The sequence below is a fragment of the Geotrypetes seraphini genome, chromosome 1, assembly GCF_902459505.1.
Source record: "Geotrypetes seraphini chromosome 1, aGeoSer1.1, whole genome shotgun sequence".
In the NCBI taxonomy this organism is placed as follows: Eukaryota; Metazoa; Chordata; class Amphibia; order Gymnophiona; family Dermophiidae; genus Geotrypetes; species Geotrypetes seraphini.
In genome coordinates, this window is record NC_047084.1 from 353495625 (window position 1) to 353521322 (window position 25698).

General features: G+C 42.9%; 1 protein-coding gene across 1 annotated transcript in view; it reads right to left on the reverse strand.

Moving 5' to 3' along the window:
* Positions 1 to 25698, reverse strand: part of FAM47E (family with sequence similarity 47 member E) — a 133471-nt gene that overhangs the window by 82509 nt on the left and 25264 nt on the right. Inside the window, exon 3 of the mRNA XM_033960519.1 lies at positions 1280 to 1455. Within this exon, the coding sequence (XP_033816410.1) occupies positions 1280 to 1455 (176 nt within the window). The remainder of the gene's footprint in view (positions 1 to 1279; positions 1456 to 25698) is intronic.

The window sequence follows — 25698 nt, forward strand, 5'->3', positions numbered from 1 at the left end:
TTTCCCTTCATTCTGTGTCCTAAGTTCATGCCCCTCCCTCCTTCCTTCCATCATTTTTCCTAAGTTTGTGCTCCCTCACTCTCAAGTCCTCTCAAGTCTCCCCTTCTCCCTCCCTCCCTTCTGTGCCTCGGGTGTTTACCTTCAGGCCGGCTCCCTCCTCACTGCTAGTCATTTTTTTGCTGAAAGCCACGGGCAGCGCCTCCCTCTCAACACACCCTTCTACCTCCCTTCTGTGCCGCAGGTGTTTACCATCCTGCCTGCTCCCTCTTCCATCTTGCTGCAGCGTTCGCTCAAAGCCGCGGGCAGCAGCTTCCATGCACCCCCTGTGGCTGATATGCGACGTCAGAGGGAACACTTCTGGGTCAGCCGCAAGAGGCACATAGGATCCGCTGCCCGTGGCTTTGAGCAAATGCTGCAGCAAGACGGTAAACACCCGGGGGTGGAGAAGAAAACACCACATCGCCCACGACCCTCGAGCGGGACTGCACAAAATACTTCACTCAATTCCAACTACAAAGGCACGTTGGTGCCCCAAGTCATTTAAACTATATTTTACATACTACTGCACAGTCCTTACTAGCTCATCTACAATCTAGTGTTCTTGTATGTCCTCTTACAAAGCTGTGGAAAGACAAGACTCACGATGGGAGTTTAATGTTGGCTCTATCAATCTGCTGCCAGTACATAAAAATGCAGACTTTCAACATGGTCTGGATAGAATAATTAACTGGAAATATCTGAATTTGTCTCTTCTTAAGCATTTTTGCAACCCAATGGAAATTTAAAGGACCTCAATTGGATTTAGCTGATAGATTTGCTTATCAACAGCCCACTCACTATGTCCACTCTTTGAATTGCTCTTCTTTACATATGTATAGATGAGGATAGTAAATTTCAAGACCTTTGTGAGACAGCTATGGAAGATTCTCCTTGCACCTCTTTTTTGCATAAAGAGCTGCTGTCTTGTAAGCCGCAGGTTGGACACCCCTGCCAGCTGGTAATGGACACCTCCCCCTCCAGCTGTAAGAGGCAGGATTATGCTGACTCATATGTACAGTGCAGTATGATTTACATTGTGCTTTTGCTTATTTATATATGATTATATTATTTTTTTTTAATACCCATTTTGCCCATTGCATCTTTGGTTTATTGTGACAACAGTGCAGATTGAATCTCTGTGATCGGGCATCAACTCATGCAAGTGAGCACAGTGCTAAACTGAAAGTATAAACCATGGGGAACACAAGACTCCAAAACTCATGCTGTATGCTTACATCAAAGGACTGTTCTGGTGCTGGTGTTCTTGGCCGTCATGTACACCTGCTTCTCTTTTGGAAGGCACTTGCTTATCTGTGGACGGCACCAGTTTTGCTCCTGCCCTTCAGTGCTCCCATCAACTATCTCACTATTCAGATACAGCTCATGGTCAAGGATATCCACCACTTTTACAAACAGCTGTAAGCCAGACAAAAACAAAACAAAAAGCATAAATGTAAATGGCTAAAAAAATACAGATCTAATGAATCTTGCCTTCTTTTTTAGCTTTCTGAAAACTTTCTGTGTTTAAACAAATATTTATATTGGAATAACAATGAAATGGGAACTGGAGTGTCATCTATGAGATGGGATAGGTTAATTCAGTTTTGCTTGTCTTCCATTTTTATTATACTATCTTACACATGTGGGGAATCTAATCTAATATAATAAAATGGTAAGCCGCGCATGCGCACTAAAAAAAAACGTGTTCCGTGAGCGAAAAAAAACAATTGCGCATGCGCGGCCCCGGCGGCGGCTTTCAAATAAAAAAAAAAATTTCCATAGCTGCGGCGGCCTTCCTCACCCCCGGCTCCTCTCTTGAACTGGACGGTCCCCGCGTCTGCCTACCCTTCCCCCCAACAAAGCGCATTCCCCCCCCCCCAACGAATCAATAAATCGAGCCGGGCCGCCCTCCGCAACAGACCAGAGGAGTTCTTTGCCGCTCACACCCCTTCCCTTGCCTCTGACCTGAATACCTACCCGGCGATTCAAGAAGCCTGTGCAGCAGTCTTCACACGCTGCTTCAGGCTCTTCTACTGCCCTGATTTGCTCTGCCGCGTCTCTGATGATGTCATCAGAGACGCGCAGAGCAAATAAGCGCAGTAGAAGGACCCGAAGCAGCGTGTGAAGACTGCTGCACAGGCTTCTTGATCGCCGACATTACAAGTGAAGGGGAGCGGGGGGGGGGTGGGGGGGGGCCGCAATGACTCTATCCGATTATTAAAAAACTCTGCACAAGGGGAGCAGGAAGAGGTGCAGATGGACAGCGGGGGAAATTAAGGGAGACCTGCTGATGGACAGGGGGGGGTAATGAAGGGAGGCCTACTGCTGGACAGGGGGAGCAAGAAGAGGTGCTGATGGACAGGGGGGGAGATAAAACAAAGGGAGAAGGGCTGCTGCTGGATAAGGGGAGCAATGAAGAGGTGGTGGTGGACAGGGGGGAAAAATGAAGGGAGGCCTAATGCTGGACAGGGGGAGCAGGAAGAGGTGCTGATGGACAGGGGGAAAAAAATTAAGGGATGCCTACTGCTGGACAGGGGGAGCAGGAAGAGATGCTTGATGGACAGGGGGAAAAAATAAAGGGAGGCCTACTGCTGGACAGATGGGAGCAGGAAGAGGTGATGATGGACAGGGGGAAAAAGGAAGGGATGCCTATTGTTGGACAGGGGGGAGGAAGGAAGAGGTACTGATGGACAGGGGGGAGGTAAAACAAAGGGGGAAGGGCTGTTGCTGGATAAAGGGAGCAGTGAAAGGGTGGGGCGTGGACACAGGGGAGGTAAAAAGAAGGGAGAATGGACAGGAAAAAGTGGCTAAGGAGACAGAGAGAGAAAGAAATAAAGACAGACACACACACATATATTCTAGCCCGAGGGAGGAAAATGCTGCACAGGGAAGTAGGGAGGGGGGAAATGCTGATGCACAAGGAAATGGAGGGGAGGGAATGCTGATATGGCTACTGTACAGGAAGGTGGATAAGGGGAGATAAATGCTGCATAGGGGGCAGAAAGATAGATAAATAGAAAGAAAGACAAATAATAGGAGGGAGGGAGACAGAAATAAAAGAAGAATGACACAAGGGCAGGGAGTGAGACAGAAAGAAAGACAGGACATACATAATTCTAGCACCCGTAATGTAATGGGGCTTAAAGACTAGTAATTTTATATCAGAACTAGTCTTAAGGCCCGTTACATTAACGGGTGCTAGAAAGCAGCCCCCTTTCCCTCTCCCCCTCCAGTTCCTCCCTGTCTCTCCGTAGCCCCCCTTCTGTCTTCCCCCCTAAGCAAAATGATCTGCCTCCCAGCACACCCCTCTCCCCCCCGAAGCAGCTCCCTTTCCCTCTACCCTGCCAATTCCTCCCTGACAGTGTCTCCGTGGTCCCCCTTCTGTCTCCCCTCCCAAGCAAAGCTGTCTGCCTCCCAGCACACCCCTCCCCCCAAAGCAGACCCCTTTCCCTCTACCCCTCCAATTCCTCCCTGACTGTCTCTCCGTGGCCCCCCATTTTTTCCTCCCCCCATAGCAAAGCTATCTACCTCCCCAGCACACCCCTCCCCCAAAGCAGACCCCTTTCCCTCTGGCCCTCCAGTTCCTCCCTGACTGTGTCTCCGTGGCCCCCCCTTCTGTCTCCCCCCCAAGCAAAGCTGTCTGCCTCCAAGCACAGCCCTTCCCAAAGCAGGCCCCTTTCCTCTCCAGCTCCAGTTCCTCCCTGTCTCTTCGTGGCCCACGCGGATTTTCTCTTCTCGCGGTCTGGCCAGCTCCCCTAGTCCCTTGCCACCGCCGCCACCCCCTTCCTTTCCCGCGGTCGACAAACCTCTTTGCCTCCAGTAGCCGCTGCAGCACTGTAAACAACGTTGCTGTCGCGGCCTCTACTGCCCCGATTTGCTCTTCCATGTCCCTGATGACGTCATCAGAGAAACGGAAGAGCAAATGAAGTGCAAGTAGAGGCCGCGAAGCAGCGTGTTTACAGTGCTGCGTCGGCTGCTGGAGGCAAGAGTTTTGTCCGACCGCGGGTAGGGAAGGGGAAGGGGGGTGGCGGCGGCGGCAAAGGGACTAAGGTAGCCGGCCAGACCGCGAGAAGGGTAGGCTGAGAGGAAACCCGGGACCGTGGCAGAGGCCTCGTTGCACAGTGTAAATACAGTTGCTCAGTGTGAGGCTTCCTTCGCTCTTCCGGGTCTGCATTCCGACTCCTCAACGCGCCAGCCTGAGCCGGCATAGGCGGTTGAGGGTGGAAGATTGTGGTCGGAGTTGCTAGGCTGCAGCGGATGTGTGAGTTGCGAGTGTGGGGCCTGCAGCGGCGCGAGGTGGAGACGGAGAGCAGGCTGTGGTGACGTTGTAGGCGCGCATGCGCACTCGTATTTTCGGGACATCTCAGGGAACACGTTTTTTTTAGTGCGCATGCGCGTCTACCATTTTATTATATTAGATGCCTATAACATATTTGAAAAACATGCCTATATTATTTTTTATAACAATCATCATATAATAACTCTGATCTTCTAGTTAATCCATATATAATAGATCTTCAACATGAGAGGACAATATGAAGCAAAATTATCAATTTTGTATTTTCATTACATTTCATCAACATTGATACATCATAATAAATAGATAATATAGGTGTCCTTTTACTAAGGCTTGCTAGCCGTTTTAAAGTGTGTCTTAGTAAAAGAATCCCATAATGTCTTCAAATATCCACAATCATTGAAATTGTTGCAAAAAATTCAGAACATCTCTGCAAAAGTAACCAAGCCTGACATTATATCATGTTTTGATATTATCTGCATCAGGGATAACTCTTTAGTTAAGCATTAATATTAGCACTATGGTCCATCACAGAATAGAAGTGATAAAGCTTAAGATACAATTGCCTTTAATTTTTGATTCACCCTCGTATATGAAAAGTATGCAGGAGCATTCGACATCCCAACTGAAGATAACCACAAAATCTTTGTATTGAGCATATTTTAATGCAAATAACTTGATGTTAACCAATTTTCAATAGAAGACAAATAAGTTGACAGTAACTGAAATCCTTGATCACAATCAGAGAGAAATTCCATAAAAAACTGCAAGTCATCTACATATACCGTAATCCATATTTACCCCAAGCCCCATCAGCACCTTACCAATAGGTGCCAGGAATAGATTAAATAACATGGCTGATAGGGAAAAACCCTGAGGGACACCATTCAATATAGGGAAGAATGTAGATTTTTTACTTCCTTTCACAATGCAAAAACTATGATCAGTCAAAAATGATTCAAGACAATTTGTATACCAACTCAGGCATACCTAAAAACCCTCAGTCTGCAAATAACAGTTTACAAGGGCAGAAAATTAAGTTCGTGAACTCATTCTAGATAAAGTGCTACATACCTCATTGCTGAATATCACTATGGTCACCCCTTGGGAAGCTATGCACTGATGCCAGCGCCTAGTCTATCATTCAAAGCAATTTTGGAACTCTTTTTCTGGAATGTACCATCAGAGCAGTTGTCATATTATCCTGATGTACCTAAATGTCATCAAAATGTCTTCCTTTCAGATATTTCCTTTATCTTCAGGTAAAGAAAAAAAAGTAATTGGGGGCCAGATTAAGTGAGTAGGGAGGGTGTTCCAATACAGTTATTTGTTTTCTGGCTAAAATACTTCCTCACAGACATCGCTGTGTGAGCTGGTGCTTTGTTGTGATGCAAAAGTCAGTGAGTTGTTGGTCCCAAAATTAATTGTTTATTAGAAAATCATGTAGCTCTATCATATGATACAATTCTATTTGGAACATCCATGAGAATAAAAAAGTCAAATTTCATCTAATAATAATAAACTTTATTAATAATGACAGGAGTTGCCATTCAGCATATCACCAGGAAATTGGAAAGATTACACCAGACTTAAATTACACCTTCTGTGGAATTCGTTATGGCATATATACAAAATGGAAAGAACAACTAGTCCATACAAAAAGGGAATTATAAATAATTTCAAAAATATTTGGGGGCCATTGATAACATATTGTAGATGATAGACACCTTTTACACTAAAAGGTATAATTAGTATAATGGGAAAGGGGGATATATTACTATATTATTGGTTTAATTATTATTTTGAACTCATTACATGTATGATATGTTTGATTTACAATAATTGTTGGAAATGGAGGGTGTGAGGGGGCTTAAAAATATGTACTGAAATAATAAGATAGAACGAATTTCAAGTGATGTATATGAATTAATTGATGTGATATTGTACACTTGTTGTAAGATGAAAAAATGATTAAAAGAAATGGGAAAAAAAAGAAAAGTTCTAATCATTTTTGTGCTTTTTTCATGCAGCCTTTTCAGAACTTCCAAATAGTAAAAACTTGACTAACTGTTTGTCCAGTTGTTTAAAAATTCATAATGAATAATCCCTCTGATATCAAAAAAAGGGTTAGCTACATTGTTTTGAACTCTTGATTTGGACTGGCGGAACTTTTTATGGTCATGGAGAATTGGCTGACTTCATTGTGCACTTTGGCGATCACCAGTGATAACACGGCCCAAAACATCATCTTGCCTCTCAAAAAGATCTGGCAAACTTTCACTCTCCTTTAGGACCATTTTTAAGCACAGCTTTTCATGCCAAGATTTTCAGTTAAGATTTTCCTGTTTCTCTATCGATGTTTACTTGATCTGTTATGCTTCATCACAGTTAGCTGAACGATTTTGACACACAATTAGATGAATTTTTGGCAATGTTTTCATCAGTTCTGCTTGTTACTAGGGCTGCCTTGACCTTTATCAGTGAGATGCTTCTCTCCCTTAGAAAAAAAGTTTAATCCATTTGTACACTGCCATTTTCTTCATAGCATTATCCCCATAAACTTCGACTAACATGTGCTTGATTTCACTTCCACTCTTGCCAAGTTTAACAAGAAATTTAATGTTTGTTTGTTGCTCTAAATCAAGCTCTGACATTCTCATGACGGCATACAAAAACAAGCAACAATAATGAACACCGCCACACATCAACATAAACACAGCCGAAATCTTAGATTGGCCCATGTGCCTAAGGCCCCTGCCCATAGGAGGGCCTTAGGCACATGGGCCAATCAGACCTTAGGCCCCCTCCTCAGTGCATCCCACAATAAACCAAGAAGGGACGAAGCCAGAAGACCCGTCCGGCTATCAAAAAATGTTAGAGGGGAGTCCGTGGGGGTTAGGAGGGGTTCTAGTGCAAGGTGCGGGGGGCCAGGTGGGGGGTGGAGGGTGGGGTCTAGGGCGATCTATTGGGGGTTCGGGAAGGAGGCATTGGGCATCCCTCCTGCCAGCGATCTACAAGGGGGGGTGCTGGGCAGAAAGGGGTTGTGCATCCCTCCTGCCACGCGATCTATTTGGGGGTGTGAGGAGGGGGTTCCGGCATTAGGGATAAGACATCCCTTCTGCCAGTAGTCTTTGCAGGGGGGGGGAGGACGGACAGGTTGCTGCTAAACCTTATTGTGGCAGGGGAGATCCCTTGCCGCGCCATAAGCTTAACGGCAAACTGATTCTGTAACTGAACATCTGTAACAATGGACATTGGTTAGAGAATTGTTTTCTTTTAAAGCAGGCTTAGGCATGATTCTGTAAGGACGGCCCGTCAGCTTCTGAAACTGGGCGCCTATACAGAATCTGGGCCTTTAATGAATACTTTTGGAGAAGAAGCATGGTCGAATGGCAGAACATTGTATTGGAGATAATGATGGCCTACACAAAAACAAAGAAACTTCCAGTGGTCAGGATGTATGGGAATGTATGTGTAGTGTAGGCCTCTTTGAAGTCTAGAGAGCACAGCCAATCATTTCAATCTAGAGAGGGTATACAGTCCCCCAGAGGAAAGCATGCAAAACTTTTCTTTTACTAGATATTTGTTGAGAGCTCAGAGGTTGAGAATGGGACAAAGTCCTCCCGTCTTCTTGGAAATTAGAAAATACCTGGAGTAGAACCCCTGATTTTTCTGGGAAGGGGGTTACTAGTTCTGTGGCATTTAGTTGAAGTAGAGCTTTGATTCCTGAAGAAGGGATGTCTGCTGAGATGTGAAAGAGGACTCTCTTGAAGGGTTGTTTGGAGAATGGTGATAAAATGAAGAGAGTAAACCTCCTGTTATAACTTTGAGGACCCAAGTGTCTGTGGTAATGAGAGTCCAGCGTTGATGATACAAAAGAAGTCAGCTTTCGATGGGTTGAGGAGGTGGCTCAGTTGGAGGAATTATAGCTATGTTCTCTAGAAGCATCTTAAAAAAAACAGAGTTGATTTTTGTAGAGCAGAATTCTGTTTCTGAGGCTGCTGCGATTTTGCCTCTTCTGTGGATGAGGTTGCTGGATAAAGCCTCTTATAAGAAGAGTAAGCAGGCTTCTGGGAAGATTTAGATGGTTGATTCTTAGACTTAGACCCCATTAAGGTAGCCCAGCTCTGTTCATGTCAAGTAAGTCTTTGCATGGCAATCCTTGAATTTGTTTCCCAATAGCTTTTCACCTAAACAGGGAATATTGCTAAACGATCTTGAAAATTAATGTCCAACATCAAAGACTTGAAGCCATGCAAGACATCTCATAGCAATAGACATTTTTACAAAGCCACACTAGCAGCTACACTGTGCTAATGGCCCTGAAGCCCATAGAGCAGGGGTGCCCAACGCGTCGATCGCGATCGACCAGTAGCTCAGGAAGGCAACTCGAGTCGATCGCACTCGTAGTTGCCGTCATGATCTACAGGCCGATCAGCCTTCCTCTCCAGTGTTCTCCCTAGGGCCTTTTAGCTGGGCAGTCCACCCAGCTGTCATCTGCCGCTGCTGAACATTAAAAAAAAAACCCAAAAAAACCGCTTGGAGATTTCAAGCCCCTAGCGAACTTATGCTCCGGCTCTAATGTGTGCGTGCAGGCTTCTCTTCTCTTCCCTCCGAAACCGGAAGTTATGTCCGGGGAGGGGGAGGGGGGGGAGAAGGAAGCCTGCACGCACATGTTGAGAGCCCTGAAGCAAGCGTTCGCTACGGGCTAATGCGGGAGACAGGTTAGTGAAGCATTTGTTCTTGTTCCTGCCGGGTCCTGCCTACTTTCTGTTTCCGCGAAGGCAGGACCAGGCAGCATTTCCCCCAATAGGTTGATCACGATCTTGGGTTGATCAGCCTTCCTCTTCCCGACGGCAGAATTGACGTCGGGGAGAGGAATGCTGGTTGGTCGAAGCAGGGAGAGCTTGGGGCCTGTTATTGGTGGCGTTTGGGTCCTGGTCCCCGATGGTAATGGCAGTGGCAGTGGCTTGGGGGAGGGCAGGGAAAAAGAAGGAAAGAAGAGAAACAGAAAAAAAAGAAAGGGAGGCAGAGAGAAAGAAAGGGCAGGGAAGAGGAAGGAAAAGTTGGGGAGAAGGAATGAGGTCTGGAGGAGAAGAAGCATACAGGCTAAAAGAAGGGAAGAAAGATTGTATGCACAGTCAGAAGAAGAAAGTGCAACCAGAGACTCATGAAATCACCAGACAAGGTAGGGAAAATGGTTTTATTTTAAATTTAGTGATCAAAATGTGTCTGAATTTATATCTGCTGTCTATATTTTACACTAAGGTCCCCTTTTACTAAACCGCAATAGAGGTTTTTAGCGCAGGGAGCCTATGAGTGTCGAGAGCAGCGCTGGGCATTCAGCGCAGCTCCCTGCGCTAAAAACTGCTATCGTGGTTTAGTAAAAAGGGAGGGGGTATATTTGTCTATTTTTGTATGGTTGTTACTGAGGTGATAGTGCTTAGAGTCATCTGCTTTGACCTCTTTGAAAAACCCTGGAATAGGAATGATGATTAACATTTTCTATGCATACAGTGAGCTTTGTGGATTTTTTTTATTTTATTGTTGGTAGATCATTTTGACTTGGTCATTTAAAAAGTAGCTCGCAAGCCCAAAAAGTGTGGGCACCCCTGCTATAGAGATTTAAAGGGCTTCGGGGCTGTTGCTGCGCGGCTTTGAAAAGAGGCTGATAGTCGATGCTCTAGATCACAGTTCTTCAACTGCCGGTCCGCAGACCGGTGTCGGTCCGCAGAAAATTTTTGCGCAGGGCCGGCGAGATCAAGTCGGCAGTTAAATTTCCTGCCGACTGCGGTTCCTGCTCATTAATGTTCCTCCCAGCCTCAGGCGATTAAGATAGGCTGCCGACGTTGGGGCCTTCCCTCTCTGAATCTCGCCTGTTTGGAAACAGGAAGTTGAAACAAAATAGGCGGGACTCAGAGAGTGAAGGTCCCGACGTGGCAGCCTGTCTTGATCGCCGCCCCTGCCGAGTTGCTGAAGAGGGCCGCGGAGAGAGCTGCAGATTCAGGTGGAGGGAGATGGTCAGCGTGTGCGAGCAAGATCCTGGGGAGCCTTCACAGTGGCTGTCTCCCCTCCCACCAGCTCTCCTACTTGCCAGGGCAGTGATTTACCAGCAACTTCCTGCAGGCAAGTACTGAGAGCTGCTGGAAGGGGAGGAAGCCACTATAGGAGGCAGGGAAGCTGCTGGATAAAGGGAGAGCTGTTACTGGACTTGGAGAGAGTTAGAAGGAGAGATGCTGCTGGGAGGGGAGGAGGGAAAGGGATGGGAAGAGAAGAGAGTTAATGTTGGATAGAGGGAGGAGGGAAGGGAGAAGGAGAGATGCTGCTGGAAGGGGAGGAGGGAAAGGGATGGGAAGAGAGTTAATGTTGGATAGAGGGAGGAGGGAAGGGAAGAAGGAGAGATGCTGCTGGAAGGGGAGGAGGGAAAGGGATGGGAAGAGAGTTAATGTTGGATAGAGGGAGGAGGGAAGGGAGAAGAAGGAGAAATGCTGCTGGGAGGGGAGGAGGGAAAGGGATGGGAAGAGAGTTAATGTTGGATAGAGGGAGGAGGGAAGGGAGAAGGAAAAAAAGGAAGGAGGGAAGGGAGAAAGAAAAAAGGAAGGAAACAGCTGGTAGGGAGATTACAGGAGGGGAAGGGGGTCAGGGTGGAATGGAGAGATCAGATGAGGGAAAGGGGAGAGAGGAATGAGAAAGTAGAGAGACATTAATGCTAGAAAGGGGGTCAGCAGAGAAATGAGAGAGGGATAAAGATGCTAGATCTGGTGTAGGAGAGATAAAAATGAAGAAGGCAGTGAAGCTGGAATGAATGATGTAAAAAGGAGAGAGGAGGAACAGGCTGGATGGACAGGGAAGAGGGGCATATAAAGAAGTCAGATACATATGGAAGGGGGAGAGGGCAGACATTGGATGGAACGGGCAGATGCTGGAAGGAAAAGAGTGAAAAGAAGATGAAAGCAGAAACCAGAGACAACAAAAGGTAGAAAAAAATAATTTTATTTCTATTTTGTCATTAGAATATATCAAATTTGAAATATATATCCTGCTAGAGACATAACTGGGGACTGCAGTATTCTGTTAGCATGATATTTCTATGTAGCATTCTATAATAACTTGGCTTGTTCAGTTTTCTTGATAGTAGAGAGGATATATGTGAAGGGGAGGGGAGACAGGGGTTTTGCTGGTCCGTGCTCTGTATATTTGTATTTATAAAATCACAATTGTTCAGAATATTGTTTCTTTTTATACTTTAATAAAATACGTTCAATATATAATTGCGGCTTGTGCAGATGGGATCAGATGGTTTGCGGGGACCGAGCTCGCAGAGATGGGGCGTAAACGGGGTTTTTAAATTTTAGTCCTAGTGGTTTGCCGGTCCACAAAATAATTCTTTTATTTCTGCCGGTCTATGGGTGTAAAAAGGTTGAAGAACATTGCTCTAGATGTCACATCAATTGCATCAAAAGCTGATCTTGCCATAAGTTTTCTGGTCTGAAGTAGGCTATGGTTAGAAATAGGCTATGAGTAGTCTCCTGAAATTCTGGAAGTCGTTCACATGGAATGTATTGCTCAAAATCAGCCAGCTTCTTTATAAGTTGTTTAAGATAGAATGACAAAGAAATTATAGTTGAGAACTCTGCTGTTCAACATAGAGTTCTGGAAGAGGCGGTGGTTAAACTTATCCATGGTGCGGCCTTCATGTTCTAGTGATGCAGTAGCATATATTCTTGTACTGGAGGATTTTTAAAGAGTGGATTCCACCAGCAAAGGCTGCTGTAGCAATTGTGCAATTGTATTCTATACAAAAAGTCAATTTTCTTGGATCTATGGGAAGGGTGAGAGGAGTCTCACAGTTCTTAAACATTAGCCTCCTTAGTAGAGTAGGAAGAGGCAATTTTAAAAACTCTTTATGAAGCTCAAAGTTAACACCTCAAGAGCTCTGCTCTCGGCTTCAATGTCTGACTTCAGTTTAAAAGGCAAAGTTTTCCCATTGCCTGATAAATTTAGTAAAAGATAACCTTCTAGAAGAGATCTGTGGAGGAGATGGATCTGATGGGAATGCCATATGACTGAAGCAGATACATGAGTTTCAAGATCAGTATCAGTATGCATTGAAAGATTTGAATCACATCCCCAACTCCAGGAGATTCTCTATAGGAAGAAGATGGTGGAGATGGATATTTCTCAGTCTGATGATAGTGAGAACATAGAGAAGAACTTTGATGATGACGCTGGTACCGGTCAGATGAAGAAATATGATGTCGAGAATGTCCTAGAATCTTGACTTAAGTCGAGGTGAATGCTAACTGGTACCGTGTGATATTCTCTAGATTTACTAGAAGACCAAGCATTGGTACCACAGGATTTCAATGTCCGTGATGTTTATTTTTTTTTTTTTTAATTCTTTATTCATTTTAAATCGTACAACAAGTGCACAAAAATACAACATGAAAACAATCTTATAACACTTGTACATCTTACAATAAAATCATAAATATATAAATAAATTTCCCTCCCCCTACCCACCATTTATTATCAGTAAACATAGCATACCCCCTCTTCCTCTATATAAATAAAATACCATCAAAGGAAAATAATTGCCTATCATTACAATATTTAACCAATGGCCCCCAAATCTTTATAATAATTATTATAACTACCTTTCTGTAAAGCAAGTACTCTCTCCATCTTATAAATATGACACAAGGAATTCCCAAAAATGTATAATTAAGATTAGCATAATTCTTCCAGTTATTAGTATATGCGAATAGCAACTCATAGTAACATAGTAACATAGTAGATGACGGCAGATAAAGACCCGAATGGTCCATCCAGTCTGCCAACCTGATCAATTTAAATTTTTTTTTTTTTTTTTTTTTTTAATTTTTTCTTCTTAGCTATTTCTGGCAAGAATCCAAAGCTTTACCCGGTACTGTGCTTGGGTTCCAACTGCCCAAAATCTCTGTTAAGACTTCCCCAGCCCATCTACACCCTCCCAGCCATTGAAGCCCTCCCCTGCCCATCCTCCACCAAACGGCCATACACAGGACACAGACTGTGCAAGTCTGCCAGTAACTGGCCTAGTTCAATATTTAATATTATTTTCTGATTCTAAATCTTCTGTGTTCATCCCACGCTTCTTTGAACTCAGTCACAGTTTTACTCTCCCACACCTCTCTCAGAGCGCATTCCAGGCATCCACTACCTCTCCGTAAAGTAGAATTTCCTAACATTGCCCCTGAATCTACCACCCCTCAACCTCAAATTATGTCCTCTGGTTTTTACCATTTTCCTTTCTCTGGAAAAGATTTTGTTCTACGTTAATACCCTTCAAGTATTTGAACGTCTGAATCAATATCTCCCCTGTCCTCTCCTTTCCTCTAGGGTATACATATTCAGGGCTTCCAGTCTCTCCTCATATGTCTTCTGGCGCAAGCCTCCTATCATTTTCGTCGCCCTCCTCTGGACCGCCTCAAGTCTTCTTACGTTTTTCGCCAGATACGGTCTCCAAAACTGAACACAATACTCCAAGTGGGGCCTCACCAATGACCTGTACAGAGGCATCAACACCTTCTTCCTTCTACTCCCGTCATTATCAATAAAAGTTTGTTGTTATGTGCTGATAGTTGACTTTTTTTTCTCATAGACATACCAAACAGAACAGTATCATAGGATAAAGCAACATGGTTTTCTAATAAGCAATTTATTTGAGACCAAATTGAATTCCAAAAATTCATAATGCAGGGACAATGAAAAAGTAGATGATCTAAAGTCCCTGCTTCTAGATTACAGTGCCAACATCTATTAGATCTAGAGCTATCCAACTTCTGTAAACGAACTGGGGTCCAAAAAGCTCTATGCAACAAAAAGAACCAAGTTTGTCTCATAGATGCTGACATCTCATTCTTCAAGACCAAATTTGTGGCCATTGAGAAGCAGAAATATTGATGCTTAATCTCAATGCTCCAAATGTCTCTAAGACCAGTTTTTGGTTTTTTTTATTAAGAAATCCAGATAATAATTTATACCACTTGCGCGGCTTTGATGTCCCAGGAAGTCTGCCTGGAAGCATAGGAAACTCCTAAACTATATTGTACTATTAAGAGTTTTCCATTCAGGGAACCTCACCTGAATAGCCTGCTTCAATTGCAACCATTAATACTTGTGAATTATTAAGACCAAATCTACTTTGCAATTGTGAAAAATCCAGCAGTTTACCTTCTGAAATAACATCATTTAAAGTTCTTATGCCAGCAATAATCCAGTCCTTTCCATATGACTTGATATCCGCCAATTTGAATCTTGGAGTTTATCCATAAAGATTGACTCATTGATTTTTTTTTATTGGAATAGGTGTTAAATTACTAATGTATCTCAATGTTTTCCATGTATCTACCAAAATTCTGTTCTGTTTATATCTCCTAGGCATTTTAAATACTGACAACATGAACTAAATTAAAGGAAAACAGAAGACGCCCACTCCAAGTATAACCAATCCGGAGCATTATCAAAGAGTTCTGGAGGATCCAATAGGCTTGATGATACCTATAAAAATTTGGAAATTTTACCCCATCCTCCTCAATTGGCTTTTGTAGAGATACTAAAGCAATTCTAGGTCTTTTACCTAGCCAAACAAATTTTGTAAGAATACCATTAAGTTTTTTTATCAAAGGACTCCTGAAAAAAAAAATCGGTATCATACTCATTTGATAACAAACTACAGGCAAGATCATCATTTTAATATTTTGGACTCTCCCCACCAAGACAGATGTAAAGGATTCCATTGCTCACACATTTCTTGTACTTTTTTAATAAAAGGTTTTTCATTCTCTTTTAATGTGTCTTCCAGAGTATTTTTTTATCATAATACCTAGATATTTTAATCCATCCTCTTTCCATGTAAATGAGAAGGAATCAAATAACCCTTTATTACAATTGCACATTAAGAGGAAGAATTTCTGACTTACTCCAATTTATTTTATAACCTGAAAACTTTCCAAAAGTATCAATCAATTCTAATAAGCATGGAATGATAGTTTCTGGATTTCTCAAATAAAGCAGAATATCATCTGCATATGCCGAAACTTTGTATTCTCTATCAGAGAAGAGAATACCCTGTATCCCCTTTGCTTGTTGAATAACTAATAACAAGAGTTCTAATACAATATCAAAAAGCAAAGGAGACAGAGGACAACCCTGCCTAACCCCCCTCTGCAAAGTAAAACAATCAGAGAAATTATTATTAATATATAATCTTGCAGAAGGGGAGCTATACAAAGTTTGAATCATTTGTATAAATCCCAAACCTATACCGAACCATTCCAATGTCTGATACATGAAAGACCATTCCATTCGATCAAAAGCTTTTTCTGCATCTAAAGATATAGAAAAAACAGGATCAACGATCTCTTTAGATAAATTTAACATATGAAAGGCCAATCTAGTATTGTTTGAAGAATGTCTCTTTGCAACGAATCCAGTTTGATGCATATCAAGAATAAAGGGAGAGCCTTGGCCAAGCGTAAAGCCAATATCTTAGCCAAAAGTTTACCATCAACATTTATTAATGAAATAGGCCTGTAGTTTGAAACCAAAGTGGGATCTCTGTTTGGCTTTGGCAAGACAATTGTTAATGATTCAGCCACAGTACCTGTAATACATCCCTTAGATAATTGGGACTGAAATAAATTTAGCAAATGAGGTAATAAGGAATTTTGAAATTATTTATAAAATTCTACTGTATAACCATCACCACCTGGAGCGGATCCAACTCTAAGAGACTTCAACGCTGTTTCTAATTCTTTTAGTGATATAGGCTCATCTAAACTCCTTTTTATATGATCAGGAACCTTCGGACCAATAATTAAATTTAAGAAATCTAAGCCATCCTTTTCCCTACCATCATAAGAATCAGAAGAGTATAGATCTTTATAAAATTTTAAAAATTTACTTAAAATATTACCAATTTGGTTATGCATAACTCCTTTCTCATCTTTTATTGCAATAATTTTTGTTCTCTTTTTTGCTTTAAGGTAATTTGCCAATAACCTACCCACCTTATTTGAACCTCCATAATACAAAGTTTGTTGAGAAAAAAGATCTTTCCTTATCAATTTTGAAGCTAATTCATTATATTTACCTTTTGCCTTTAAAAGATCTTGTAAGGTACCATGTTCCCACTTATTAATCAATTTAGATTCCAAAATTTTAATTTTTTTCCAAATTAGAATATACCGATTCTTAATTTGTTTTCTAATATAAGCAGAGTATGAAATAATGTTCCCTCTTATAGTAGCCTTAAAAGCATCCCAAACATTTTCCATAGAAATTTCATCTGAATAAATTATACCTGAAAAAATTCAGTAATTTTTATTTGCAATTCATCCAAAAATTTTGTATCCACAAGCAATGCATTATCAAATCTCCAAATAGGCCTACTATACTCTTGCTGATCTATTTGAAGCTCAATCCATATACCCACATGATCAGATAATATAATTGGGTCTATAGAAGCTTTAATCACTTGTTGAACTAATTGAGATGAAATAAGAATATAATCAATTCTAGAAAAAGACTTATGAACCTGTGAACAAAAGGAAAATTCCTGATCATTAAAATGAAGAATACGCCAAATATCTTTTAAATCACATGAATGTACCAAATTATCCAACCCTAATGATTTTATATTTCTACAAGGCTTTTTATCCAAAAATGGATCCATAACAGCGTTAAAATCTCCAGCCACAACCTCCCATCAAATAGTGAAAACTTAGAAACGCACATTTGATATCAGGTTATAGAAAGAAAACTCTATCCAAGCATATAACTAAGCAGAATGGAACATTATAATAAGCCTCCAAAAGGTATAAGCAGTTTAAAAATAAAATACATTTCCCTACAAACAAAATAATTAATAAGAATTCATTAGCATTAAGAATTAAATTAACAAAAAATGTAAACCATTTGACTAAAAAAGAACTTAAATGATTAAAATAAAATCATATGTCCCCCTAAAAGTATTATATAATGCCTCAATTAATTATATCCCCCATATAGTTTCATATTAATCAATAACATAAAATAATGTAATCACTTTTCAAAAAATATAATCAACCTTAAAAATGATCAAGTATTTAATATATCAAAAATAAAACTTCCTCAATTAAATCCTCATAACTATAGAGTATTGATTAACCATAATATGAATTTCAAATTAATTTCCACCCCCATCTGCAATCATTATAAACTAAATAAATAAATATGACCCGAATGCATCTTTAAATTCATAAAATAATCAGATAATGCCTGTAACCCTGAGTCAAAAAAAAGCTCATAAAAAAAGAAAAAAAATATCATAAGAGAATAAAACACACAAATCATAAGTTATTATATTATCTACATTCAACTAAAGTCCCAAAAAGCCGTGCAGTTAATAAGCTAACTAAATATTTCATCATACAAGCCCTCCAGCAACCTTCCTTCCAGTTCAAACGAATAATGCTTAGTCATTTAAAACTCTTTATATCTTCTATCATAGAAATTTCTTCCGAAACTTTGACCCGGAAGAACAATATCAGATAGAGGAAGAAACCATTAACCAAAATCCACCCTCACAAAATCGTTGACAAAAAAAACCAAAAAACAACCCATAAAAGAAGAATACATTACTAATAATATAGTTCCAGGTCACAGGCAGCCTAACAAAGAGACGTTCACTCTTGACCTTGCAGCAGGAAACTGTACCATTAAAATTCAGTCCCCGGTAGTTGAAAAAAGAATCTGTGTGTTAACCCCTCACACTTAGACTGTTCCAAAGCACACACACACCACATTTCGAAGAGGAATTTCTGGATCCAAGAAAGAAAGTAAGCATAACACTTTGAATTGTTCCATATATGTTGTTTAAAAATAGAATCCAAATATGTATCCACGTGAAGACATGATGAATTCCTTTAGTATTTATTAACATTTCTTTGCGGAACAAATGTAAAAATCCTTAGCAAATAGAATTTAGAAGTCCAAGTCCACCAGCTATTTGCATAACTCCACGGAACTTCCATTTGAAGAATTCTAAAAAGAATTTATTTTCTAATGCATTTGTACCAAAGGCATTTATTTCAGTTAGAAATCAAAATAAAATTCAATCTTACAACCGAATCAATTCCCTCATATAACATTTACTGCCATGAAAAAACTAAAACTAAAAGTCAAACAAAAAGAAAACATTTAACACAGATCCATACATTCCCTCCTATGATACCATCGGTTGCTCACACGAGTCCAGAAATTCTTTTACTTGTCCGGATCCTCAAAGCTTAATGTTTTGTTCGCATAAGTTACCCTCATTATAGCAGGATAAAGCAATCCATATTTAACACCAAGGTATCTCATTTGGGGTCTTAATTCAAGTAACTTTTTCCTTTTTTCAGCAGTGGATTTTACGAAATCTGGCACAATGTGAATTTTTGAGTCTTGGCACTTCAAATTTCTTGTTTTCTTTTGCCAACCTAATTATTTCCATTACCTAATGGTGCCTCAAAAGTTTAAATATCAACGGACGTGGTCTCAGATCCCTGCCAGTTCTTCTTGCAGGGATCCTATGAGCCCTCTCAAATTCTAGTGGATATTTTGATTTGAGAGGCAGAATTTTTAGGGAGAAATTGCTCAAGGGAAAGAAATAGCATCATTATTTTCAACTCCCTCTGGGAGCCCAATAATTCTCAAATTGTTCCGTTTCCCCCTATTAATGCAATCCTCCAGATCCTTAGAAAGAGCATCCACTTTATTCCTATATACTTTATCTTTTTTTATTTCCATTTCGTTTGTTGCCATCCTTTTTTCCAAATGATCCATTTTAAATTCAAACTGTTCCACACGTGCTGTTATGCTCCTTACTTCCTCTTTCACCTCTTTCAATTTTTGAGCATTGTCAGAAACAATATCTGTAATAATCTGCATCTTAGCAAAGATATCACTATTATCATCTCTAGGCAATGGCACCTTAGAAGGAGTCACCGGTTCAATCTTGGACCTTTTAGCACTCCCCACTCCTGCAGCAGCCACTTCATTTTTTGCCTGTTTGCTAGAAGCCATATTAAGAAATGAATCCCAAAAATTATTGGAAAATGAAATTAAATTAGCGGCTTAAAATTGCTTTCAAATGCTTGTAAATGCAGAGCTCAGTCTTCACCCGACCATCTGGCTGCGCTCCTAAGCCACGCCTCTCTGTCCATTGATGTTTAAATAGAAAGCTGGATTCGGTACCCTGGGGCCTTGATGTACCATGCCCAGGCTGGGCCAGTACCAAGGGAATCGGTGCAAGCACCGGTGCAGCATATAGCTTAAACAGCACAGTGAGCTCCCTGTGAAAGAACTCCTTAAGTTGGCTCAACAGCCGGTACCATCGGTGCTGCAGGGTGTCGAGGGGTGGGTGACCTTAATGAGGCACAGCCTGCACAGGAGATCGGTGATGACACTGACACTTGGCATGCATCAAGGGACTCGATGTTGGGGATGCTTGCGATGCTGGTTGAGAAGATGACAGTTTCTTATTAGGTTTATCCGATGCAGAAACTGAGTCCAATGTCAAGGGAGGCATCTATTTGTTGTCGAGGGCCATGGCCGGTCCAAACAGCTTCTCTTGCTGGATGCGTCGAGCCTTTAGAGCATTTTTGTAAGGTACAACAGTAGACACAAGTGTCTACTCAATGCTCCGGCCCAATACCGAATGCAATATTTGTCAGGTCAGTGATCGAGATAGGCCGTTAACAACGAGTGTACTTTTTGAATCCGCTAGAACAGTGTTTTTCACCTTTTTACACCTATGGGCCGGCGGAAATAAAAGAATTATTTTGTGACTGGCAAACTACTAAGGACTGAAATTAAAAAACCCTGTTTCTGCCCTGTCTCCGCGAGCTCGGTCCCCACAAACCATCTGATCCCATCCGCACAAGCCTCAGTTATGATTTTATTTTGAATGTATTTTATTAAAGTATAAAAAGAAACAATATTCTGTACAATGGAAAAATTATGTTCTTACCTGTTAATTTTCTTTCCCTTAGACGCAGCAGATGAATCCAGATACCAATGGGATAGCCCACATCTACCAGCAGGCGGAGATAGAGAAACTGATTAACAAGTGGTCCTATTGGCTGGCACTCCTCCTGTCTCATCAGTATAGCTCCTTGCCCAAGCACACGTAACCAGCAATAGGCATAGCATGTAAAAAACTTATTTCCCAGAACAAATCGCAAAAGGCAATGATACAGAATACAACTATCAACCACAACAAACCGCGAAAGTTGCACAAGAAAAAAACCGACAGACAATACCAGAAAGGGTGGGGCTCTGGATTCATCTGCTGCGTCTAAGGGAAAGAAAATTAACAGGTAAGAACATAATTTTTCCTTCCCTAGCAACAGCAGCAGATGAATCCAGAGACCCATGGGATGTAGCAAAGCAATCCTCAATCTGGGTGGGAAGCAAACGCCGCCTCCGCAACAACCAAAGCACTAAACACATCTACCGCATATGTCCCCACATCCAACCAGAAATGCTGAGAAACAACACTCTCGGAAGACCAAGCAGCCGCGAGACAAAACTCCTCCAAGGAAAAAACCTCTGGACCGAGTCCAAGAAGTAGCCATCGCACTGGCGGAATTATCATGAAGTTCGTTCGCCAATCGCTTTCCTGCCATCAAGTAAGCAGAATGTCCTCCTGGACCCATCGAGCGATGGCGGCTTTGGACGCCGCCAGAAGATTGAGGCGTCCCGTGAATAATACAAAAACAGGTGATCTAAACAACCAAAGTCATTAGAAATCTTGCTCTCGAAGAAAGCTACGCACCATCAAAAAATGCAATGAATAAAAAGCAACGACTCCCTATTTCTCCTCCCAGGAAGAAGGAAGGAAAAGTGAGCTAGTCATAAAAGAAAGGATGACACCCCCTAGAAAGAATTGTGGTACCGACTGAACTGATACCCCAGATAAGGGAAATCAGAAATAAGAATCCCCACTGAACAAGGCTTGCAACTCGGAAAACTGCAGAGCCAAAACCAAAGCCACAAGAAACCCCGTGGTCAACAGCACAAGGAGGAAATGACGCCTATGGGAAACTGCGAAGAAGTACCGGAAGATTGCACTCCAGACAGGGCTTTTAAGAGATGTACAAATATACCATGCTCCGTTTAGGAACGGAACGACATGAAGCTGAGAAGTAATCGAAGAGCAATATACCTAGCCCCGGTAACCAGCTAAGAATAACACTTGAAGTTGAAGGGAATGGAACGCTAAGCCTTGGCAATACCCCTGTGCCAAAAAGTAACTATGTAAGGGTGCAAAGTGAGAAGTATCCAAAAGGAAGCAGAATCCACAGGTGAAGATGTCTGTAGCGCCAGGATAAGAGAAGAAACAACCCGCTGTGCATAACCCTTACACGTCAGTCAGGACTTCTCAAAAGCAAGGTCATAATACCAAAGTAGTACGAATATCCATGTCGATCGGACCCTAGGTGAGCAAATCCGGAGATACAGGAAACGTCATAGTCCAGCTGTCGAAAGAGTCATCCGATCCGCATAGCAAGGATGGCGTAGCCAAGCCAGAATTCTACAAATACAGTGCCCCGGAAAGCAAGCTGGAGATGGCAAATCTAAGCCATCATCAGCCAGAGGAAAACACTGAAAAAAGAGAAATCAGAGGTGAGAAAGAAGCCACGCAGTTTCCCCCCTCTAACTCCCACTCCCTGTGCTAGGAAGTATTGAATCGTGAGACGAGACCAAGAGGTCTAGTACCAGGAGATCTCACGTCCATAAAAAGAGCTGGAACGCCTGAGCCAAAATTCCCAATATCCAGGATGTAGGAGATTTCACTATCACTAACATGCACACTTGCTAGAGCATACACAGTGCTGAACACTGTAACATACAAGAAATGGGTCATGGTCAGATTGCACGGAGAGAAAGTCTATCTAAACTCTTTTCTTGACCCCTAAAATGATCTGCCAACAGAAGAGGAAGATGAGGGTCTACCCATCAAAGTAGAATAACAACTGTACCCGGCAATGGAGTACAGCACCTACTGCCCAAGCTGTAGAGAAATACCCCCATCAAAATACCGACTGAAAGGCCCTCAGCGGCATTCTGGAAGAAGGGTCTGAAGCTCCAAAAAGGTAGCCTGACCACGCTCAAGAGTAGAAGAATGAACAAGTACGGAGTCGAACCGAAGACCAGACTCCTGGAGCTGAGAATGGAAGGCACCAAGTCCCCCCAACCCAACAGCCCGGGATGTATGGTGGCCATGAGCTAGTCCAGCAAAGCCGAGGCATGCCTTTTAAAAGAGAAATCTCACTGAGCCACCAAAACATACAGAGCGATGCATGAGGAGCCTATCAACTAATCAGAGCCCTGAGAAACCGGGCACCACCAGAACAAGGCGACTGCTGTAGCGTTATAATGGGAAAGCAAGCCGAAGTTCCCAGTGCGGTCAACAACAAAATTCCATACTCTGAGTCATGGTGGCCAAAGAAGCCTGCAACCCTGAGACTGTGACCCATCGCCCAAGTTTCTGGGAAGAACACATGTCTCTCCCATAGGAACAAAAAAACATCTCCTCGACATACCTATAAATAGTACAGGAGAAAAGAGCGCTGTGCAAATTGCGAATATTCATGTCCAAAGAACTGAGGAAAGAAATCATCCTGTTCGTGTCAGTCAAATGGCCCGACTGAAAGACGTCCGAATCCAGCATTCAGTCAAGAAGAAATTAGGTGAATCACCTTTTAGCGCCAAAACAGTACCTCTGGCCACATTTTCTAAAATTTTCTTGAACCTTGGATAGGAGAAATGGCACGTGCCAAAATCGAAAGCGCTGCCCAAAGAGAGACAAGCAACTAACTGCCAAGGTATTGAATCCATGATTGCCACCCCTCCATATTATATCATTAAATTGATGCCGTCTATCCCGCAAATACCTCTCAGTCTAGGTGGATTACAACAAGAGGGTGCCTCGGCACTGCCATGGAGAATATATGGGTAAAAGAGGTATGTGGCGGGATCAGGGAGGGTCAATCAGGAATTGCTAGATCAATTTAACAAATGACTGGAAGAGAAACCGGAAAAGCGTTCATCCGGGACACCGCTGCAATGAAAGGTTGTCCAGAGTGAGGCGCTAGCAATCCAATGGAGATATATCGGACACAATATATACCAGCAAGGCCACTAGACCATCCCATTTAGGGACCAGATTGGAAAAGAGAGACTGCACACTGCTTGGATACAGAAAGAATCAGAGCGGAGTATCTTTTACCATGAAATAGGGGAACGCCGGAAAGGCCTGTGCAACAGCGGAGGAACATGAAAAGCACAGGAAAGGAAGAAAGGTATTCCCCCTACCATAAGCAGATAAGTTCCGCCAGGGCACCTAGCACTGCCGCCCCAAAACTGAGTTCAGTGCCCCTCAGCGAAGGACATGTACCTGGCAGGCAGAAAGAGAATACACCCTGTCCAAAATACACTGCAGGGATGATGCAAACTGACAAACAGCCCTGTCTCCCCTCTCAGAGAGCCATTCATCACATGGCTACAAGGGAACGACCCCGCGCATAACAATGCGAAGAGGGGAAAAAAAGAAATAGGGGAGCTGATTAACATACGTCAGGAAAAGACGATAGCCGCACAAGGCTGTTGAGTATCCCGAAAAACACAGGACCCTGCGTTGATCCAGATACAAACAAAACCTAGTCCTGCCCGCTTGAAAAGTGAAGGTGCCACCAGGTAACCCCACATTACTAAGAGCGCGTAGCCCCAACAGGAAACTCAGCACGCCAGTACAAGGCTGTTTAGTTTTATTTTTTTTTTTTTGTTGTTGTTGTAAATTCTATATCCCTTGTATTATCATCAGTAAGTGTACAAAATCACTTAAACTCTCCAGCGATATAATAGACATACATATGACAAGGAAATATTGTAATAGCACCACCTGATACCAGCAGCGCGACCCCAAGGCGCAAATAAGAGGCAACAGCCAACAGGCAGAACTCTTACCATACCGGGACCCTGGGATGCAGGAGGAGAGATCCGAACCAAGACCCGGGTATCCCTCCCCCGCCGCTGATCGTCCAAGCGGCAAAGCACCTCCTGCTGACCCAGCGCCGTGACAAGCTGTAACCGAGGGGCCAATTGCCGAATTGACTCCCTCTCCAGCGCCCTCAGGCAAGGCAGGATGGCTCCCAGACCCCAAAGAAGCACTTCGGGAGAGAGTCCCACCGCCGCGTGAACAGCAACTGTACCTGCAACTCCCGACACAGTCAAGACCAGAACCGGGAGACTGGGGAGGCGCAAAGATAAGTCCGCAGCTGAAAATAGGCGCCAATAACGCAGTGGCTCCGCCGCCAGCGTCGAAGCAGAAGCGCGAGCCACCCGCTCGCTGAAAGGCACTGACTCCACAAGTGCGACTCACTTGGCGGCTTGAACACCGCCGCGGCACCCACTGCGCACAGGACAGCCCCTGCAAACAGGCCGCAAAAATCAGGTCTCTCCCGCCCCCACACAAAAACAAGCTCACGGCTCCCGCGCGCGGGAAAACACCGATTTGAACAACAGTGCCAAGATACCAAACAGAAGGCCTTAACTGAAAAAAGCACACATTGCAAATGAAAAGCTCCCCATACTGCACAGTGTTCACTGCCCTAACAAGGCTTAGAAGATGAGGAAAGCTAGTTGGAAGGCACGCGACCGCACAGCTGCAGGTACTCCAGAACAAGCACAAAACCAACACAAATCCGTAGGTCCAAGACAACCGCAAAATAATATAACCCGCAGGGCAATGCAACAAAGGGATACTCACAACCAGGCTTACAGGACTGACAGACACCGGTTGAGCACCCCTGAGAATGCATAACTGCAAATAGCAAATGGTCTCTTTCTTTTTTTTTTTTTTTCAAGGGAAAGAAGAAAAATTAGAGACCCAGTTAACCCCTCTATCACTGGAGGGAGGGTGAGGCAGGGACAAGGGGGGGCCCAAGTGCAACCTCTAAAGCCGGCACCGTCCAGCTGGACACCCCTGTCTCACTGAAGAGGGAAACCTCAACAGGAGAAATATAATTGCTGCCTCACTGAAGAGCAAACCTCAACAGGAGAAATATAATTGCTGCCTCACTGAAGAGCAAACCTCAACAGGAGAAATGTAATTGCTGCCTCACTGAAGAGCAAACCTCAACAGGAGAAAATATTTATCCAGCCACAGCCAGAATCCAGGAGCTAGTGAAACAGCGACTTTCCCCTGCTGGGAGATAGAGCATACTGATGAGACAGGAGGAGTGCCAGCCAATAGGACCACCTGTTAATCAGTTTCTCTATCTCCGCCTGCT